At 44.8% G+C, this 18,487-nt stretch overlaps 2 protein-coding genes across 3 annotated transcripts; one reads left to right on the top strand and one right to left on the bottom strand.

The window, feature by feature from the left end:
• Positions 1-1,399: 1,399 nt before the first annotated feature.
• c11h14orf180 (chromosome 11 C14orf180 homolog) lies at positions 1,400-14,585 on the top strand. 2 transcript variants are annotated; one of them, XM_056426549.1, is made up of 10 exons: positions 1,400-1,781; positions 2,762-2,792; positions 4,925-4,966; positions 6,002-6,088; positions 7,972-8,095; positions 9,651-9,681; positions 9,805-9,913; positions 11,675-11,838; positions 11,942-12,074; positions 12,953-14,585. In XM_056426549.1, the coding sequence occupies exons 1-10, from the start codon at positions 1,629-1,631 to the stop codon at positions 13,156-13,158; spliced, it is 1,080 nt and encodes a 359-aa protein (XP_056282524.1). In that variant the 5' UTR covers positions 1,400-1,628; the 3' UTR covers positions 13,159-14,585. The 2 variants fall into 2 exon arrangements, with proteins under 2 accessions (XP_056282524.1, XP_056282526.1); XM_056426551.1 differs by lacking the exon at positions 4,925-4,966 and having other exon boundaries at positions 1,401-1,781.
• Positions 14,093-16,888, bottom strand: LOC130201506 (transmembrane protein 179). Its single transcript, XM_056426552.1, has 4 exons — positions 16,503-16,888; positions 15,867-16,004; positions 15,707-15,785; positions 14,093-15,626 (listed from the first exon to the last, which is right to left on the bottom strand). Exons 1-4 carry the CDS (start codon positions 16,868-16,870, stop codon positions 15,453-15,455), a joined length of 759 nt encoding a protein of 252 aa, XP_056282527.1. The 5' UTR covers positions 16,871-16,888; the 3' UTR covers positions 14,093-15,452.
• Between the last annotated feature and the right edge of the window lie 1,599 nt (positions 16,889-18,487).

The raw sequence follows: 18,487 nt of genomic DNA, 5'->3' as shown, positions 1-18,487 counted from the left end.
AAACGTGAATAAAATGTGTGGATTTATTCACAGACATTCTAATAATAATCCCGTGGTAGATTCCCTGGCACAAAAGAGTATCGCCTTTAAAATACAGACACCTGAATGAACTAATGTATGGACAGTGTACCATCAGTAACTTAGTCATATGCTTCCATATGCTGTGTTTACTTTGCTTTTTCTTTATATTTTTTGCACATTTAGATAGTTTCCTCCTGCTTTTTTGCCTAATGTAGTCTTTGTTCTGTGTCTGATGTGTAAAATGAATACATAAGTTTAAAAAGAATGAAGAATGATATCCAAAAGTCTGTACCTTTTTGATTTCTCTCAAAGAACTAGAACTTAACCGCTCAGCATAACGAGCACAGGGACTTCTTGAGATACGTATCACCTGTCTGTTCCTCGGTACTCCGGTTGGGAGGGATGAAGCGACCCTGAATCGTCATAATCGAGTCCAAAACGGGCCCTGTTCACAGTTCCCTGTGTCTGACCGGCCAGAGCCGGTGTACCGCCCCGGTCCCCCGTCCGCTGCCGCTTACGACCACTCCCCCTCCAGCTTCGCCCGGTGCATCGGACACTAATGGAGACTGACTCTGCCCATTTGCTTTGTGTCTCCCCCCATGCATTTCCTCCAGCTACTACCATGTGTCCAAATGGAGCGATGGCGGGGGGAGCAGGGCCGCTCTCAATGTCGAGACCCATTCATGATCCTCTGGATCATCCGTCGATTCTCCAGGCAAAGATCGGCCACGCGTTAATGTTTATTCGGGAAGGGAGCACACATCCAGAGGAGGCACTCCTTGTGAATACATATTTGGCGTCCTTGTTTGGATAGTGAGTGCTTTCTCTCGCTCATAGAGAGACGACATCAGCTCTCTGCTGTGCTTTAGGGAATGTAGAAAAGCTTGCTTTTTCTAAAGGGAGCGTGAAACACCCTCACACAGCATTTATTACAGTTTGCTTGTCGTTGCAATCTTCTGCACTTCTCATTTATAAAACATAAGTGGGGCAATATGATTTAAAATGGCTCCCTAAGACACTGGACTGTTGACATGCATAATGCACTGCATGAGCAGGGGAAATGAGGTCAAACCGCTTGAAATGCATATCTTATTCTATACTACATTTAGATAAACATCACATGAGCACACTGTATTTGGTTTTCACCATCAACACGGCGTTGCAGTTTCCGATTTCAAGGACCGGAGAGGGATCCAGTGTGTGAAGCACACGCTGGCAGAGCTACTGTACATGAGCAGAGCAGGGATTGGTCAACAGCTCTGCCAATCAAGCAGCAAATACTCCCCGACTTCCTCTGTCCTCCTTTCCCGGTGCAGCCTGGGAGGAGGGAGGGGAATGGATCTTTCCTGTGTGAGTCGCCGGAGCTCCCTCAGCCTGCTCTCTCCCACCTGTCCTCGACTTCCCGTGCTCAGACCAGAGCTGCTCACTCCTCTGCCGGCCCCTCTCTGGCTGGGTCCGTGTGCACAGCTGCATATCTTTTCATCTTTCCCTGTGTGTGGCTGTTTCTTTCTACCTGTAGTGCTTCAGTGGAGGGGCGGGGGGAAAAGGAAGCCGTCGGCCGGTGGAGCTCTGATGGGAGGCAGCGCTGGCTCTGTCTGGGACTGGGGATGCTGACCAGGGGGAGGGAGGGCCTGTTTGAGCTGGGGCAGCAGCTCCAGCAGCAGGGGGAGTATCAGGCCGCCCTCCACTGCTTCCTCAGCTGCCTGTTGGGCCTGACCCATGTGCAGAGCTTCACCTATTTGCCCAACTGCCTCCACCAGGTGAGCCAGATGCCTGAAGACTGGGCACACACACACACACACACATTTGTTTATTTGTTTATTTATTGGATCCCCATAAGCTGACGCCTAATCGACCGCTAATCTTCCTGGGGTCCACAGAAAGGACAAAATACAATACATACAAAACATATCGTGAAACCAACAGTTAAAAATAGTACAACAAAGTAAACAAATTAGTGCAGTCAGATGCACAGTACAGTCGAAGGATAAGATACATGTTATGCAATTCAACTTAATTCATACAAAGAAAAAGAAAAAGAAAATCAGATGACTAAAAAGCAATAGAATAAGTCAAGTGGTGAATGTTCTTAGGTGCGCCTTTAATTGTTTTTTGAATGACAAATTATGACTCATGTGAGTTAAACGACATACACCACATAACATGTAACTGCCGTGCAACCACAATAATCTGCTCCATCGTGTCCTTGCACAGCTGTGTTGACACATTTGCATCACATATCCTTCAGAACGTCAACCATCACCACAAGCCACATTCAACCTTGGCATCACCAACACCAATGTCAAATTGCAGAGCACAGTCCATCATGTGTCCCCGCGTTGACCTTCTGAGTAGGACTGAGCGAGATAAATGAGATACAGAAAGCATCGCCGTCGTCACTTTGTTACGAATGCCGTCGTATTCAGTTCACGTCTGGCCCGCTGTGTGTGAGGTCACAGGCTGAGCGGTCAGACCAAAGTCTGGGGTCCTTTTCAAGGCTCTCCTTCAAATGCGAGGAAGTAATCGTAATTCTGGGGTGTAATGCCTGGAGGGATTTCCCTGATGTCAAAACGAAGCCTCGACAGCACAACTTTAGATCGTTGTGATGGAAGTTAACCTGAGCGGCCGGTGCTGCGAGGACGCGCCACAGGACATCATGACAAGGGAGTGACACACCCGGGGGTGATGTTGGGGATTGACTCTTTCACTGTTAACCATGTCCCTTGTCTGTGATTTACAGATTGCAGAACTCTTCATCACTGAAAAGAATTGTATCCTTTACTAACTCCGGGGGAAAACTTCACTCCCCGTCTCACATCCGACACGTTAACTCCTCCCGTCCCTTCAGAATTGTAAGTGTTATCTTGTGGGTGAGCGATAGCACTAGCGTTCTCTTTCCGTGAGGTGAATGTGATTGTTTGTGGTTGAAGGCGCGGCAAATTCCAGCACAATGAAGGACGTAGAGCCTTTATAGAAACCAGTGTAAACCGGAGGGGGGTGAGTGGATGTCTGTGGGCGAGATTATAACGCATTTGTCCCAGAATGCTTCATGTTGTGTGCAGTCTCTTAAGTGTCTGTCTCTTAAGTGGATTGCGCGCTCTTATCTCTGCACAACAGAGTGGAAGAGCACTAATTAACCTGTATCTGCACCGGCAGGCCTGTTCATCGCCACTTCACTGCTTCTCTGAACTAAAGGAGTGTGGGACACAGAGATAATGGAGAGAGGTTGCGTTGCCGGGTGTATTACCTCTGAGGCTCTTCTCACCGTTACTGAGACACACCAACACTTAACTCGCCAGCTCAGGTTATCTCCCTCAGCAGGGCGGTACCCCTGACTGTCCATTTTCCAAAATAGGTTTGCTGAGCTTCACTTCCTCGTTAGCCATCGGTCGGCCACTTCTAGAGGCGTCTACTCATGGGGGGCGTTCACCATGACGGGGTTAAATCTGTTGACAGGCAGCACTTAATTACCTTCGCATTGAAAATGCGGAAGGTTATGTTTTGATCGCCGTGTATTTATTTATTTATTTATTTATTTGTATGCGTGTTATTCGCGTAACAAAAAAAGTTGTAAACCGAATCGCATGAAATTTGGTGGGATGATTGGTTATTATCCGGGGACCATTTGATTAGATTTTGGGATCGATCGGGTCAAAGGTCAAGGTCAAGGTCATGAAAAGGTCAAAATCTTCTTTTTACCATAGCACGGTCAATTTCTATCCAATTGGCATGCAACTAATGCCAAAATGTTCATAATTCAATGCCCAATCTTGTGATATGCGAAGGCATGCGCTCTACCGAGTGCCCATTCTAGTTACATAATGTCATCAGTAGTAATGGTGTCATGTCAAACTGTGTCCTTTTATGTGTAATTACTTACCTTGGAATATTATTTTACTTTCACTGTGAGAAAATGTACTTCCATCTCACATTGTTTAGTCGGTCAGCAAAAGAGAGAGGCAATTCAAAATATGTTAAAGTGTTTATGAGTCACACACATTATATTTGTAATAACATAATGCAGTAGGAATGCATCTGATGGTGCCTTCGTTAATAATATAATTGAAAGTATGAGGACGTTTTCCGTACAATTAATAGAAAAAAGAGTTGCTTTGATTCTGATAGTTCTCATGAGCATCATAGCAGCTGAAGGAGGACGTCGTGATGTTTGCACCGCCCTCCAGGGATGAAGGTGGAGGGTCAATGTGCTCAAACCGGAGGAGGATCTGGGAACTTTAGGGTTTCACACAAATGCTCATGACAACGGAAGTTGCTGTTTCTCCACACATTTCATCCCGTGGGGTCAATCCACCACTGCTGAATCTACATGAGGCTTGATGTATCATTATCAGAGCGGGCATTATCGACAAGTGACCTTTGTCCAAAGCCAAAAACTCTTTTCTGATACGCATTTCGTGGAAAGCGTGCCGACCCAGACGATTTGACTTTAAACTTAAATAAACAGGAATGAGAGATATAAATCTGGGCATATCCTATATTTACATTTACATTAAATGTACTTTAGATATGCAGTTCATATAGGACTAGTATTACATAGTCACAGTAGTAAAACATGTAGTCATATTTGATGTTATGATTTATAATTCTACTGGCTAGAGTTCATCGGGAACTTTATTTGAGTGCAGAGTGGTGCAGCACCACTCTGCTGCGGGGACACTGAAATCACAGTGCCCGCGGTAATGTAAGTTATTGTGTGTGTGTGTGTGTGTGTGTGTGTGTGTGTGTGTGTGTGTGTGTGTGTCCGCGTCCGCGCTTAGTGAGGCACACATTCACTGGGGAGGATTGTGTGGGATTCTTGTTGTGGTTCAGCCAGGCTAAAAATAGCAGGCAGAAGTGGTAGACTGACCTTTAATGATGCTATTGCCCTAATCCTCCCTCCCAGATGGTCCACACGCACTCGCCTTTTGCCAGGTGACTCCCAGAGGTACAATGCATATCTCATAATATGTCAAAAACACTTTAGTATTATTAAAAGTACTGGGTTTTCCTCACAGGACCTGGTATGTCATATTTGTGTTGTTTTCTACAGATTATTCAGATGGTACACAAATAGCTTTTTCAACATTCAGCCATTCCTACATTTTTTTTTGTTGCTCCTCAGAATTATAATTTTGTATCTTTCCGTTTGATAACTGTCCTTTACTTTTGTTGAGGTGCAAATGCACACCTAGGATTTAAACTGCGTAGCGTCTACTTTGTTCTGCTGGATCTGTGGCTCGCCTGCACACTGACGTTATTGTCCAAGTGACATCATGATGGAAACCAGCTGCTGTGGTTTTCAGTTCCATGCTTAGCTGAAAACGTGTTGTCCATCTTTCCAAACTCATTAGAAGAGTTGGAGGTATTTAGTTGTATGTGAGATATCTTAAAGAATAGGCAAATAAAGTGAAATGCCTGAAATGTAATTTATATTGTGAGTCACATTGGAGATCTGGTGTTAAGTAGGACATTCAGGCAGCCAGGGCTGTGTTTATTTAAAGCATTCTTCTTCCCATTGGTCTTTGAATTCACCTGACAAGCATCAGCGGTGTCGTTTTACAGTGGGACGGACTCTCAGTGCGAACTGACAAAGTGAAGAGGCCCTATTTTTAGGACGCTTTTTGTAGAGAGTATAGTTTCATGGAAACAAAAGTGGCATTCAGCTCGATCAAAAGGATTCTGCACACGGCCCGAAAACAAAATGATTTGATACAAATGTGGCGTAATCAGATGAAATACAGTGTTCAGCATTTTAAACTTCTTGAAATGCTGAACAAAGACCAACAACTGTCGCTCACAGCTCATAAGCAATAACACCGACGTCTGTATTTGCAAAACCCCGACCTCAAGATCAACAATCCGCTTTAGATTACGACACTTTCTGTTTCCTGGCGGGGATTATTCAGGAGAGAGGACCAAAAGAAAAAGCAAGGCTGTTTTTGACTTCAACAACTGAGACTGATCCTTCACCTATGAACAGATGAGAAGGCCCTCCAGTTCATCCAGGCTGAGAAAATGTTCTATGAGGTGGCGTTGATCGAGCTCACCACTCTTCACGGGAGCACAGGCAAGTACCTTTGACATCCAGATATGGAAGAATACTTCTGGGAATATACTGTAAATACATCAACAGTATGAACTGTGAATACATCATGCAGACTTGGATATAATCTAAATTGACTTTGAATGACTTTACTTTATTTTGATAATTAAAAGTAATGTAGAGATGGTGTTCATTTTGTTTCATTTATTTTGTTCTAATAAATTACTAAGCTACATAACGAGTATTTTCAGCGACAATCAGATCGGCTGAAAGTTTAGTTACCTTCGCATTGAAAATGCGGAAGGTTATGTTTTGATCGCCGTGTATTTATTTATTTATTTATTTGTATGCGTGTTATTCGCATAACACAAAAAGTATTAAACCGAATCGCATGAAATTTGGTGGGATGATTGGTTATTATCCGGGGACCATTTGATTAGATTTTGGGATCGATCGAGTCAAAGGTCAAGGTCAAGGAAAGGTCAACATTTTCTTTTTACCATAGCGCGGTAAATTTTTATCCAATTGGCATGCAACTAATGCCAAAATGTTCATAATTCAATGCCCAATCTTGTGATATGTGAAGGTATGCGCTCTACCGAGTGCCCATTCTAGTTTTATATGTGTTGAGCTCAAATTGTATCTTCAGAAGAATTTCCTAAAAAGAGGTGCTCTAGTTGAACGTGGCCGTCATACAAATTCACAATGTCTTTATTTTTTTAATTCATAGTCATCTTATATACTGAATTATAGATTTATTTCGCTGTTAAAGTTACACATTATCATCCTCTAAACTTCTAATCCATTTCTCAAATTCCTAACTTTAAGGGAATTACTACAAAACAATAGACCGACCCGTTGACTGTTTCTTGTTTCTCGGCCCGCATCACTGGGAATGGTGCGTAAAGCAAAGTAGTATTAAACAAAATGACATGTACTATCTCATCTTGAGGCTGTTAGCAAAGCCCCAGATGCACTGCAGCTGCCGGCCGTGGGCAGCTCTCCAGGTGTAGCCTCTGGAAGCTGCATCCACAATCTCCTCACTATCACACGACGTGTTGCCGTCACACCTGAAAACCTATTCTGCTCATTTATTACGCCGATATGAAATGACATCACATTTTACCCGAGTCCGTCTTTGTTTACAATACACCTGCTGGAGCTGCGAGGTTGCTCGTTCATCACCTGCTGCCGCTCCAGACGTCTTCCTCTTCCTCTTCCTCTGCTGAGGCAGCAGCGCAGTGTGGCGTGGGCACGGTGTGGACCGACGCGGGAGAAGACGGATGGCTCTTTCTCATTAGGAGCCGTGTCTCGCTAGAATACTGAAGCCCCTGACTCAGCACTTGGAGTGAATGCTGGACTTCTCCGGCTTTCACTCTCCGGCGTGCCCTCCTCAGTATTTACCCACACATCACACACTTTTAATCCCGTGGTTTATTGTAACGCAAACAAACGACTTAACCTGTCAAATACCTCGTTGGAACTTACAACGGTGTCGTTCACGACCACCTCCATTATCGTGTGTGTGTTTGGTGTGTGGAGTACAAACTGTGTGTCACCGTGTGCCTGTGTGTGTCTCAGTGTTACAGTGTGGGCGTGGTCAGTGTGTTGTTTGACTCCCTTATCCGCTCTCTCTCTCTCTCTCTCTGCTGCCCTTATCTCTGCTCTCTTGTCTCCAGTCCTCAGTTGGCTCCACTCTGCTGTTCAAGTTCAGGCAGCAGTGCCAGACAGGCTGATAGCCAGATAGCGACGCTTTTTGGGGCTTTTATTGTTCAACCTCTGTGCTGCGGGAAAGCGATCAAAGGAGAGCGAGAGAGAGAGAGAGAGAGAGAGACTCACAAGCAGAGGGAAAGACGGAGTGGCTTTCTGGTGGACTGACTGTGATTCCATGCCCTGTGTTTGTGTAGCAGGGCCTCAGGAGGAGGCCACGCTGGGCTCTGGAGGATGGACGACCCCAGAGGAGCTGTCGGAGCAGGCCTCCCAGGCACAGCAGCTCGAGCGGCTAGCCCAGCTCTGCATCTTGAGCAAACAGTAGGTAAAACTGTGTCCTGCAGTCGCTTCCGTTGCGGTTGAATTAATGAGGCGCTTCGTGTTCTGGGAGTTTCGGGGCTCAGCGGCTCATCAGGAGTGAAAACTTATATTTCACTTTTACGGTGTATATATATGTATGTGTCATTTCACAGAGCTGAATTGAAAATAGGTACTGATTTAGTTGTAACAAAGCAAACTATATTTGCATTTGTTCCTGTATTCAGTTTTAATACGAGAGCAGCTGCTCGAGCGTTCACATCCGTTTAATAAAGCCAAACCCTGAGATTAGCTTCATCTCGGACTGAAATAATCTTGAGATAAATAATTTACTACAAGAACACAGAACTGAATATTTGGCTTGTAGTAGTGACAGTTTGAAGAAAAAAAACACACACTTTAAGTTGCTATTATTATCATGTCATAGTTATTTGTCATGTTTAGAAATGTTTTCAAAGTGAAACACCTGCTTCAAGTGATTTCTCTGTAAATGTGGAGAAAAGAGACACCGCACTTAGCGCGAGTGTGAGGGAAGGAACGTCTTATCTGGATCTGGTGTCTCCTGTTGCCCGGGGACTTTGTAAGGCTGTATGTTGTGCCTCTGTTGTCATTGTTGGGATAAGGCCATTTAACCTGATCGCCAGAGAGGGTGACAGAGGGTGGAAGGCTTGCTCAACTGGGGGCTGGTCACGGCGCTTCATAATGAGATGGCACTGACTGTGCTTTGGTTTCTGGCTCAATAACAACAGGCTAGAATTTGATTATTACACTCTTTGATCTTGTCTTGCAGACCTTCCCTGAGAGGACTATGCAAAGTACAAACACAATAAAAAACACAAATTGGTCAAATTAGCGTTTGTTTCTCGAAGGGGGGGGGGGGGGCCTCACAGTCCATACTACCCTAACATAAACCTCAGTCCGAGTCTTTCCTTCTATTCGACAGGAAGTTGTAATGAATCTTTCGTCTTAAGAAGTCCTCTGGGCCGCCGAAGGGCTTTTCTGTCTCCGCCGATCAGATGTTCTCAAGCAGCGCAAACTGACACGTGTCCATTACTAACTGAAAGGAAGTGTGGAGTTGGAACAGCAAAGCTGACATCCGTCACACCAAACAGAGCTTGCTCTACATCTAGAGGCGCATGTGAGGGTGATGAATGTCTTCGGCTGACTTTCCAGAGCCGATATGAGCAGAGCAGCTGGCAGATTCTCAAAGTCCCGCATCGTGTTCATCTCGCGTCGCACTGAGCAGAAGAGGGCACAAGTCAGTAAACCACCCTGAGAGCGCCATGCCTTCTGTAACTCTAATAGAAAAGGGTCCGTCAGTGCTGGCAGAGATAAAAGGTTTCCACTTCCCCCACAATGCACCTGAGGATGCTCCCAAAGTCTAATCACAGCGCACGCTTTTAGATTTCTCATGCTGCTAAAACAAATACGCTGACCTGGCAATGCAGCACGGGCCACTCCGTTAGATTAAGGTCAGGCGCTGCTGCTGCTGCTGCGTTTAGATGGGAAAAGAAAGGACGCTATTTGTTTTACGATGCAATTCCCCTTTTTCTTTCAGACCGCATCTTGCTTTAGAATACAGCGGTAAGGTGTGTACATCATTCTCTTTGCGTCCTTTCTCGATTTTTAAACGCATTAATTGAATACAAGTTGTTGATGGCACTCTTGTTTTACAATTTAAAATCTCTGCCCTCTGTTAATGAATCTTTCAGGCTGCAAAGATCCACCAGAGGGCCTTTGGTAACGACCACCCCATCACAGCCAGAAGCCTGGAGCTTATGGCTACTGTCTATGTTGAGATCGGCAAGACTGAATATTCAGGTAACCCCCCCACCCAGGATGATGGACGCAGTGTGGCACAGTTTGAGTTTGAGTTTGAGTTTTTTTCGATCAGCAGAATATACAACAATCAGAATTAAACAGAAGAAGAAAGTGGCTGACCGAAAGGGTCAAGGCTGAAGCTTTCTAGCTTATAAGTGCTCTAACCTATGATTAGTCAACACTGCTGTCATCCTGACTGATCAGCAAACACGGCCGTATAGGATTTAACATTTAGTCTGAAGCATAAAGGTGGCGCCCTCCCTGTCTCGTGAGAACACGACAATACCGGAACAGTGACGTTAAACTTCCGAACAAGTCGTCTTCTCTCTGCTTTGGAGACGCACAGCACAGTGAGGATGAGTTTTAAAGCCATCCACTCACCCTTTAAAGTTGAACCCACGTCAGTCCGTGACCACGTTAAATTAATAAACACCTGCAGTCGTGTCGCACGCGATTGTTTTATGCAAAGCGACAAAGAAAAGCAGCTCTGTGACAGTTTGAGGACACCGTTGTGTTGAGCTGCGCGTGCTTGGCTTGCAGTAACACTCTGAACGCTGCGTCTTTTTTGGGAAGACTGCTGTGATGTAAAAAGCGATATTCACAAACCGGCCTTGTTGTCGAGTCAGCGTTCAGAGGCAGCGGGGCTGAAGCGGGCCGGCTACAGAAAGACACAAGTTTGCAGCGCATAAAGACAAAGTTTTACAACTCTCCTCGATGTTCACCTCAGATGGTGTGAAACGCTTTTGGTGAAATGGCGAGAGAGAGCGGGGTCAGATCTGTTGTTGCCGGTCATAACACGCGGTCGCTGTGCCCTTTTTGTTTTGTGTACACAGATCTTTGACGCTTCAACAGATGCATGTTTAGCTGGTCACAGCTCGTGTCTCTAAACACTATTTGTTGTGTTTATGAGTTGAATTGGTATGTCAAATGGAGTATGTGGTGAACTTCTCCCCACTGATAGGTTTAACTGTCCCTAAATAGGTGACCCCTGTTTTTAATTTGATTGACTTGGTTAAAAAACTAAACTGAAGGTGAGGAATAGCTGACCATCTTTCCTTATCTGTGTTAATATCGAGTGTGTAGCAAGGCAGCATATTCCTGTCAAAGTAACGAGGTAAAATATGTATAAATAACAAATACCTGTTACAATAGTGGCTCATCAATTTTCTCTTCAGTTTTATAATTATGAACATGTTTTCTCACAGATTGAACAACCTTTACTCTTGTTTGTTTCGCAAAGAAAGTTTAAACTTACTGTGTTTATCTGCCGGTCTGTGTCTCCTCCATGGAGACCCAGACCAGTAACTCATTGACGTATTAGTTGTTTAAGTCAGACATTGAGTGACTCATTAGCCAGTGTTGACAGACAAAACATTGACAGCAGTTCATAAACATTCACACACTGTAAATGAAGGAGCAACCAGAGTCATTTACCTCCTTTTTTAACTCTTTATTGGAAGTATTTTTTATGGAGATTGAAGAAAATTAAACTTGCTGAGTCTGACCAGAACTCCTTTTTCTGTTCTTCTTTGAGTGCAAACATACTGTGAAGGTAAACAAGAACTAGATGCTGTTGACTTAGTGTTTGTAAGCTGAACCCCGCCTGGCTCTGACAGAGTTAACGCTGCTGTCTTTTCCGAGAACCATTTGCATGTTTACCTTTGTGTGTTCCACCCGGCGTCGCCGTCTCTCGTCACACCGGTCCGTGTGAAGCGGCACTGGGCCGCCGCTCCTCATGCACGGCCATGGTTCTCTTCCTAGACTCCCTGGGTCAGTGCGTCTCGGCGCTGTCCAAACGCTTTGCTGCCGCAGAGTCCATCCGAGACACCGTCAGCTGCGTTCCTCATTCCCCCCGGGAGAAACACTCAGAGGTCCGCCACAGAAAGGACACCCACCACCCCCAGGAGGAGGCGCTGGATCCTCAGGTAGGTCCAACTACACCTGCACTAAATCCTCACGTTTGCTCTGATAGAAGCAGTTTGCGTGTAGAAGATCTGGCTCTTTCATCCTCGGCTGTGTCTGACGCAGGTAACCAATGGCAAAGTCCCCGCCTCCATCCTAAAGAGGCCCAGTCCCAACTACGGGCCGGACGCAGAACCGAACCACAGGCGGAAAGGCGAGCGGAGAGTTCGATTCCGGGATCCAGAGACCACGGTACATGGTGAGTCACATGTCCAGCCTGTGTTTGTGCAACCGCAGAGAACTCGCTGTGCAGGATCCAGAATGAGGGAAAGCATTCATTAAACAAGATGAATGCAATTTGTATTGTTTATAAAAAAATAAAATGTTAAATCCTCAATGTGTGCCATCCCCGATTGCCTGTGAAGCAGCAGGATGTTCCCCGCACTTAGCAATAAAGAGAGCGGGCGAAATGCGTCCTGACATTGCATCGTAAACGGTCGTCCTTTGGGGATTCTTTACTATTTAAAATTAATGTAAAGCCGTGGGACTTCCGAACAACAGCAAGTAATTTACTCTTCGTAATTAATTGGGTATGCAAATGAGGCTCCGTGGAGTCTGTTCCAGAGAGATAGTCGAGCCTATGAGGGCTCAGCAGCTGGCCGGCTCTGGCTGACTGACTGGCCTCTGTTCCTCTTTTTTGTGACTGTTTAGGTGGTAAGTCTGTCTGAAAGTGTTTCAATTTACTATATTAATGTGCATGACAACATGACAACTTGACACTTGTTGTTGATGTTTCAGTCAAAAAGTGATTTAGGTTAATCGTGAGGTCAAGGGTTTTTTTTTTTAAATGTCACTTTATACATACTTTGTTCCCTGCCATTCAAGATGGAGCATTTTACTGTTGCCCCCTTTTTAACAGCGATTGAGACACCGAGAGCCCCAGTGTGTGTGTGTGTGTGTGTGTGACAAGGCCTCCACTACACCGCATATAGTCACATTAAACGTTCCATAAAACGTGACTTTGCTTTGTTAGGTCAACAGGAAAGAGAACCATCTGTGCATGTGACGATTCAAATGCTCATTTACAAATCAAAATTGTGAAAGAAAAAAAAAGTGTTTTTGCTGTTCCGTTTGTAGCCTATGAGACGACAGCGCCGCGCCCACACCTCGCCCTGTTCACCTGCCTCCTCCTGCTGATGTCATTCCTGGGTGTGGCCATGTACTGCACAGACCGGCGGCGCCCACAGCGGGTGTGTGAGGAGCTGGAGGACGGCCTGGCCGTCTACCTGCTGCATATGAAACGGCTCGTGTGGGGCTGCTGGATATGGCTGACCATGCAGTGACTGAGACCCACCACAGGGGGAGACTTGGGGCCTCCTCTCTTTTTTTTCAGGGCCCTCTTTTTTCCTGTTTCTGAAGGAGCCTCCGAACACCTCCGCCTTTTGGCAAGGCTCTGTTTGTGGCGTTAAACCACTCTCGCAGTAAAAAAGGGAAAAAAGATTATTCCCAGAAAAATGTAGCTTCCATGGCTTTATGTACAAATGTGCTAAAGTCATGCCATTCCTTCATGTACGATTTTCTGTCTATGTGTGTGAGTGTTTCCATGGAATGCTAATATTTATTTAGTTTCAATACATGATTTGGGTACATCCGATCTTACACAGAACTGAATGCGTATGTATATATTTCCGCCTTGTAATTGCACATAAATGAATGTAGAGAAGTTTGGAAACGGCTTTGATTGGAGGAGGTGGACAGAAGCACAATGTTGGAACTGTTGGATAATTATCTGAGAGATAGAAAACACAGGGCTGCATCACTTCACAGCACCAGGTTGAATGTCTACCAGATGAAACACATCTTTTTCTTTCCAGGCCGTCTGTCTCCAGCTGATTCCCAGCTCCACTTAGGAGAAAATCTACAGCACAATGTTCTGAATTTTCTCATCTTATCTCATATCGAAGAGAATATACTCGTACTGAATGAATACTAATGCTTTTGACAGTGTTCCTCTTTATAACCGCTTGAATCTCAGAAAATATCCTCGATCCTAAATGTTATTTATTCTTCTATGCTGTATATCTGCATCTACGAAAATATCCAACTTTCAAATATTTTTTGAATTTTTTTTTTTAAAGCGTTATATTTCTATTTAAAAACTAATATTCAGGTGTTATCCGTGATGTCAAATGCTCATCGAGCTTTGGACAAAAATAATATGTCTGATTTGTATCAAGTTCATTGCCATTAATATGAGGCCAAACAGAAATATGACCATTGATGATGATTCTGTATGTTATTTAGCGAATCCCTTTATCGAATGAAGCAACAACAAACAAAACAGACAGAAATCACACAAATGGATTCTAGGACTCATCAGGCACAGAGATTCCAGAGACCTCTCGATATCGGCAATAACACTCATGACATGGTTCCCAGTAAAACATCTTTATATAACAGGTTTCAGGGAAATCGTTGTATTTGAGGTTTTGCGTTTGAATGTCAAAGCAATATCCGGCGAACACGCCTGTGTAGAAGAAGAAACACACTCTGCTCTGTACTGTCAAACCACATTGTCATGAGCAATAAAACAATACCCAGTGAACTCATGTCCTGCATAGACACGTTGAGCTTAGATGCTGCATTTCTCGCCTGTCCAAAAGGTTATGGCCACTTTGTAAGAAGTGCCTTTATGGAAGGTTTCCTTCGCTCCGACCGCTTTGTGAGTTTGGTTGTTTTGAATAAAACTGTCGTTGCCTATCAAGGTCAAGGAGCTGATTTGCTATCTTCCTGTAATCTCTGGCAATATGCGAGTGTGTGATGTGTATGCAACAGGGAGAGGTGCATGCAGGGACATTTGTGCGTCTACTCGCAGTCATACCGGATATTGGTTGTTGCCTATAAAGTGTGAAGAGAAGCCTGAGTTACTATTTGGCGCAACATAGGATGTTTTTTTCTTTTTTTTTTATCTCACAGATTGCTAAAAGCATTTTTTAGACCATCTGCCCGATACATAAATGTTCTGAAGTATAATTTGTCCTTTTCTTAAAACACTCTTTGTAACTGCTGATTAAAGTATGAATGCACTGCAACAGCCATATCTATTTATTTTTACTTTGCAGCTGCATGCAAAGAAGTCTCCTAAAAATAAATCAAACTAAATAACATCCCTTTACATCTAAAAACCATCACCCTATTGATGTGTCATGCATTATGTCCATGCAGAAGTTTCACAAAGATAACACGAGCCGTCAGCCATGAATGCTGCGCTTAATAGAAATTCATGAGCTGAGAAAAACAGTGTGTTCTTTTCCTTAGATGGCTTTAATACTGTTGGACTTTAACTATGGTTGTGTATGTGTGTGTGTGTGTGTGTGTGTGTGAGAGGTTTGCACACAGTGGATGAATAAACTAAATAGATTTCTCAAGCATTAACAACCCCTGGGACATTTGTTTGAGAACTTTCCTTTGGAGATCCGATGTAAAACCTTCCGTTCGATCGGATCCATGATCATTGGGAGCTAAAGCTAACTTGATTGTCTCCAGAGGCAAACGTTGGTGTTTCTCATGGTCGGAGAGAGAGGACTGGTCGAGTGAGTGTGTGTGTGTGTGTGTGTGTGTGTCCGTCCTCTAGTCTCTAGATCAGGCCTGTCTTGAGGTCAGAGTGGCGTCGGGAGGAGCGGCCAAGCAGAAGGTCCTTCTCGTGGATGAGGCTGTCCAGCAGGTCCTCTTGTCTGTAGTTGTGATAGACCTTCAGGAAGGCCATCACTGCGATGCCCAGCCAGGTGAGCCATGCAGCCCACAGCCCGAACTGAAGGAGGGAGGCATTTAGTGTACGTATGACTGATTCAGGATTGTGTCTGTCTGGAACAATATTAAGGCTAGTCGTACCTGAGCGATCGCAAACTGGTCGTAGAAAGCCGAGTTGTCCAGGCCGAGCTCCAGATCGGTGTCCTGCAGCTCCTCGCAGCTGACATGAGACACAGACGCTGGTGTGAAGAAGCACCGCCGGACTGCGTGACGCAACGGTCAGGAAAGTTGAGTTTCTCACCTGCTCGGCATCGTGCCGTCCTCCGTGACGGAGTCGCACCACATGTTGAACCCCACGCTGACGATGGTGCTGGACAGGAAGACTGTGATCACCACCAGGGAGGAGATCAGCAGGTTGAGGAAGGCGTTGAAGAGGGAGCTGCAACCGGGCGACACGGGAACAGAAAAAGAGGATAACGGCTGGGAAATCTCTGCAGTTAACACGTCCATGTGAACTATACATATCAAACATACGTAGGGCTATTGCACGGCAGGATTTTACTTCAGTTATTGTTTACGTGAAAATAGTGTCAGGTTGTAAATAGTGTTTGTATAATACGTCACATTGTGGAAGTTGCAATTATGACGTCACATTCACTACAAAACATGTTTTTTCAAAGGCAAGTGTATCCTCTCCATCTTTGCAATACAGGACAACAGTGACTCATCGGCGTGTCCATTCCATGTGTTCTCTCTTCTTAGCACATATATATATATATATTTATTTATTTATATATATGTAGCATGCCGGCTATGGCTCTTCCCGAGCAGCGCGCACTGCAGGGCGCAGAAGAGACGCAGCAACATGCGCTTTAAGAGTGAGGCGTCCGGAGAGCGGTCCGAAGGGCCCGAGCCCCCCGGGGAGACGGTCACTCACTCGTCGTGTCCTTTGCAGAGGAAGAAGAGCAGCCGCCAGGCCTGCACCGCGGACAGGATGAGGGACGAGATCCCCACAAAAGTGATGAAGCTGCAGGAGGACTCGCTGCCCCACTCCTCCACGATGAAGCGCTGCTTCGACACCGTGATGTTCTCGTTCTGCCACATGCCGCGCGTGAACAGCAGACATCTGCCCCCGAAGTCCTCCGTGTTCTCCGACAGAGGAACCACGGCGATGAAGCCGAAGACGAAGGCTAAGAAATAAAGAATGCACTGGCCGAAAATTAAATTATCGAGGGCCATTGTTGCGTCTCCCCTCTTCGGCTCTCTGTGTCCTGGAACGACTGCGGCTGCGCAGTGTGGGCACATCGATGAGCCGAGGCTCAGCATCCGATGTTACAATGAATGATGATGTGCAAATGAATGAGCAGCCTGAGGGGCTCTCCATCTTATCTCCACCCAGGCCAAAGGATGTCTTCGCCGGTGTTCCCCTTAGCAACAGTTTAAGCATTTAACGGTTCATTGTGACATTTAACCACTTCAAACATACTGTGTAGATATAAGGACAATTCATTTGAACCATACAGCATGTCATGTTCTGTTTCAGCATGTTCAATCTCTTCATTAAAGCGGTAAGATGTTCACAATGAGACAGTCAAACATTTCACTCGTTTCTTTTGTGCCTTATTTATTTCCCAAAATTGCTTGCCATATTTCCTATTTTTTTGGAACACTTGTAATTCTATTCAGTTTATTTTATATAACCCATTCTCACAAATTACAAATTTGTCTCAGAGTGCAAATTTGTCGATATCGGATCAGGAAAAACTCCCAAACAACCCTTCACGGGGGGGGGAAGGGGAAGAACCCTTCAGGAGAGCAACAGAGGAGGATCCCTCTCCAGGATGGACAGGTGTCATAGATGTCATGTGACCAGAAGGACAGATTAGAGTTAAACCACATTCAATGAATATGACAGTGTGTGAATAGTTGGTAGTAGGCATGGACCACGATCCAGACCTCCATGATCCATCAGGCAGATGGAGGTAGAGAGGAGGAGTGGGCGGAGCATCAACAGGGCCATGGCATAGTTGGTAATCTGCACTATTTATAAATAAGGTTCTGTACATTTTGACAAAGTTTGTCTTCACAGCCTCAGTTTGTAGAGATGTCTGTATATTCCCAAATGAGAGTACTGGTCTGTTGATGGCAGGGTCCTTCAGAATGGGCAGGTAGCTGTCGCAGCCATCTGACGTGCTTCACTGAGCCCATCTGGTGAGTGTCTTTCAACCCCAGTGCCCTCCAGTGGGCAAGTCATCTGCATACTGGACGAGTCTTGCCTGATACTTTACAGATGCTGCAACATTTTGGCATAAAAAGACCATCTAATTCTCTGAAGAAGAAGAAAAAAACCTTGTGACACCGATAAGAACATTTAAAAACCTTATTTTTAGAGGGCAAACGTGAAACAGCAACGTGAACAGCTTCTTTTGAGTCATTGTGTGTCCACAAATATTACTCGTGCAGCAGTTTTCCTGTGAAATATCCAATGCAACACAGACAAGTATTTATACGGGAGCATCCCAGACATCAGACGGCTATTTGTATCCATCATACCAACTGCTGCATTTTGCATCCTCTCCCTTGCACATGATTTATGTGTCATTTTGCTGAATCGCAGCACTCTGATTTCCATTATGTTATCAGCTCTCAGGTTAGTTTGAGTTGTAGTGTGTGTGTGTGTGTGTTGTCTTGGTTTGCTTTAGCATCATTGGTCTTATATTTCTTTTTTTTTCCTTTGCCAGATTTTTATTATCTGGCGTATGACAAATTGTCCAGATGACTACGTCCTGTAATAAATAACTTTGCAGTTAAGACCTTTCCTTTGATATATTATCCCTGGAGTATTGTACTGCTTGCATCTTTTTAAAATGTGTTCAAATAGAACAATCTAAGCACAGAACAGCAAAAAGTAGGACCCAATGA

The sequence above is a fragment of the Pseudoliparis swirei genome, chromosome 11 (assembly GCF_029220125.1).
Source record: "Pseudoliparis swirei isolate HS2019 ecotype Mariana Trench chromosome 11, NWPU_hadal_v1, whole genome shotgun sequence".
NCBI classification, from domain to species: Eukaryota; Metazoa; Chordata; class Actinopteri; order Perciformes; family Liparidae; genus Pseudoliparis; species Pseudoliparis swirei.
The sequence above is the reverse complement of the archived record's forward strand: the minus strand, read 5'-3'. Positions and strand labels throughout refer to the sequence as shown.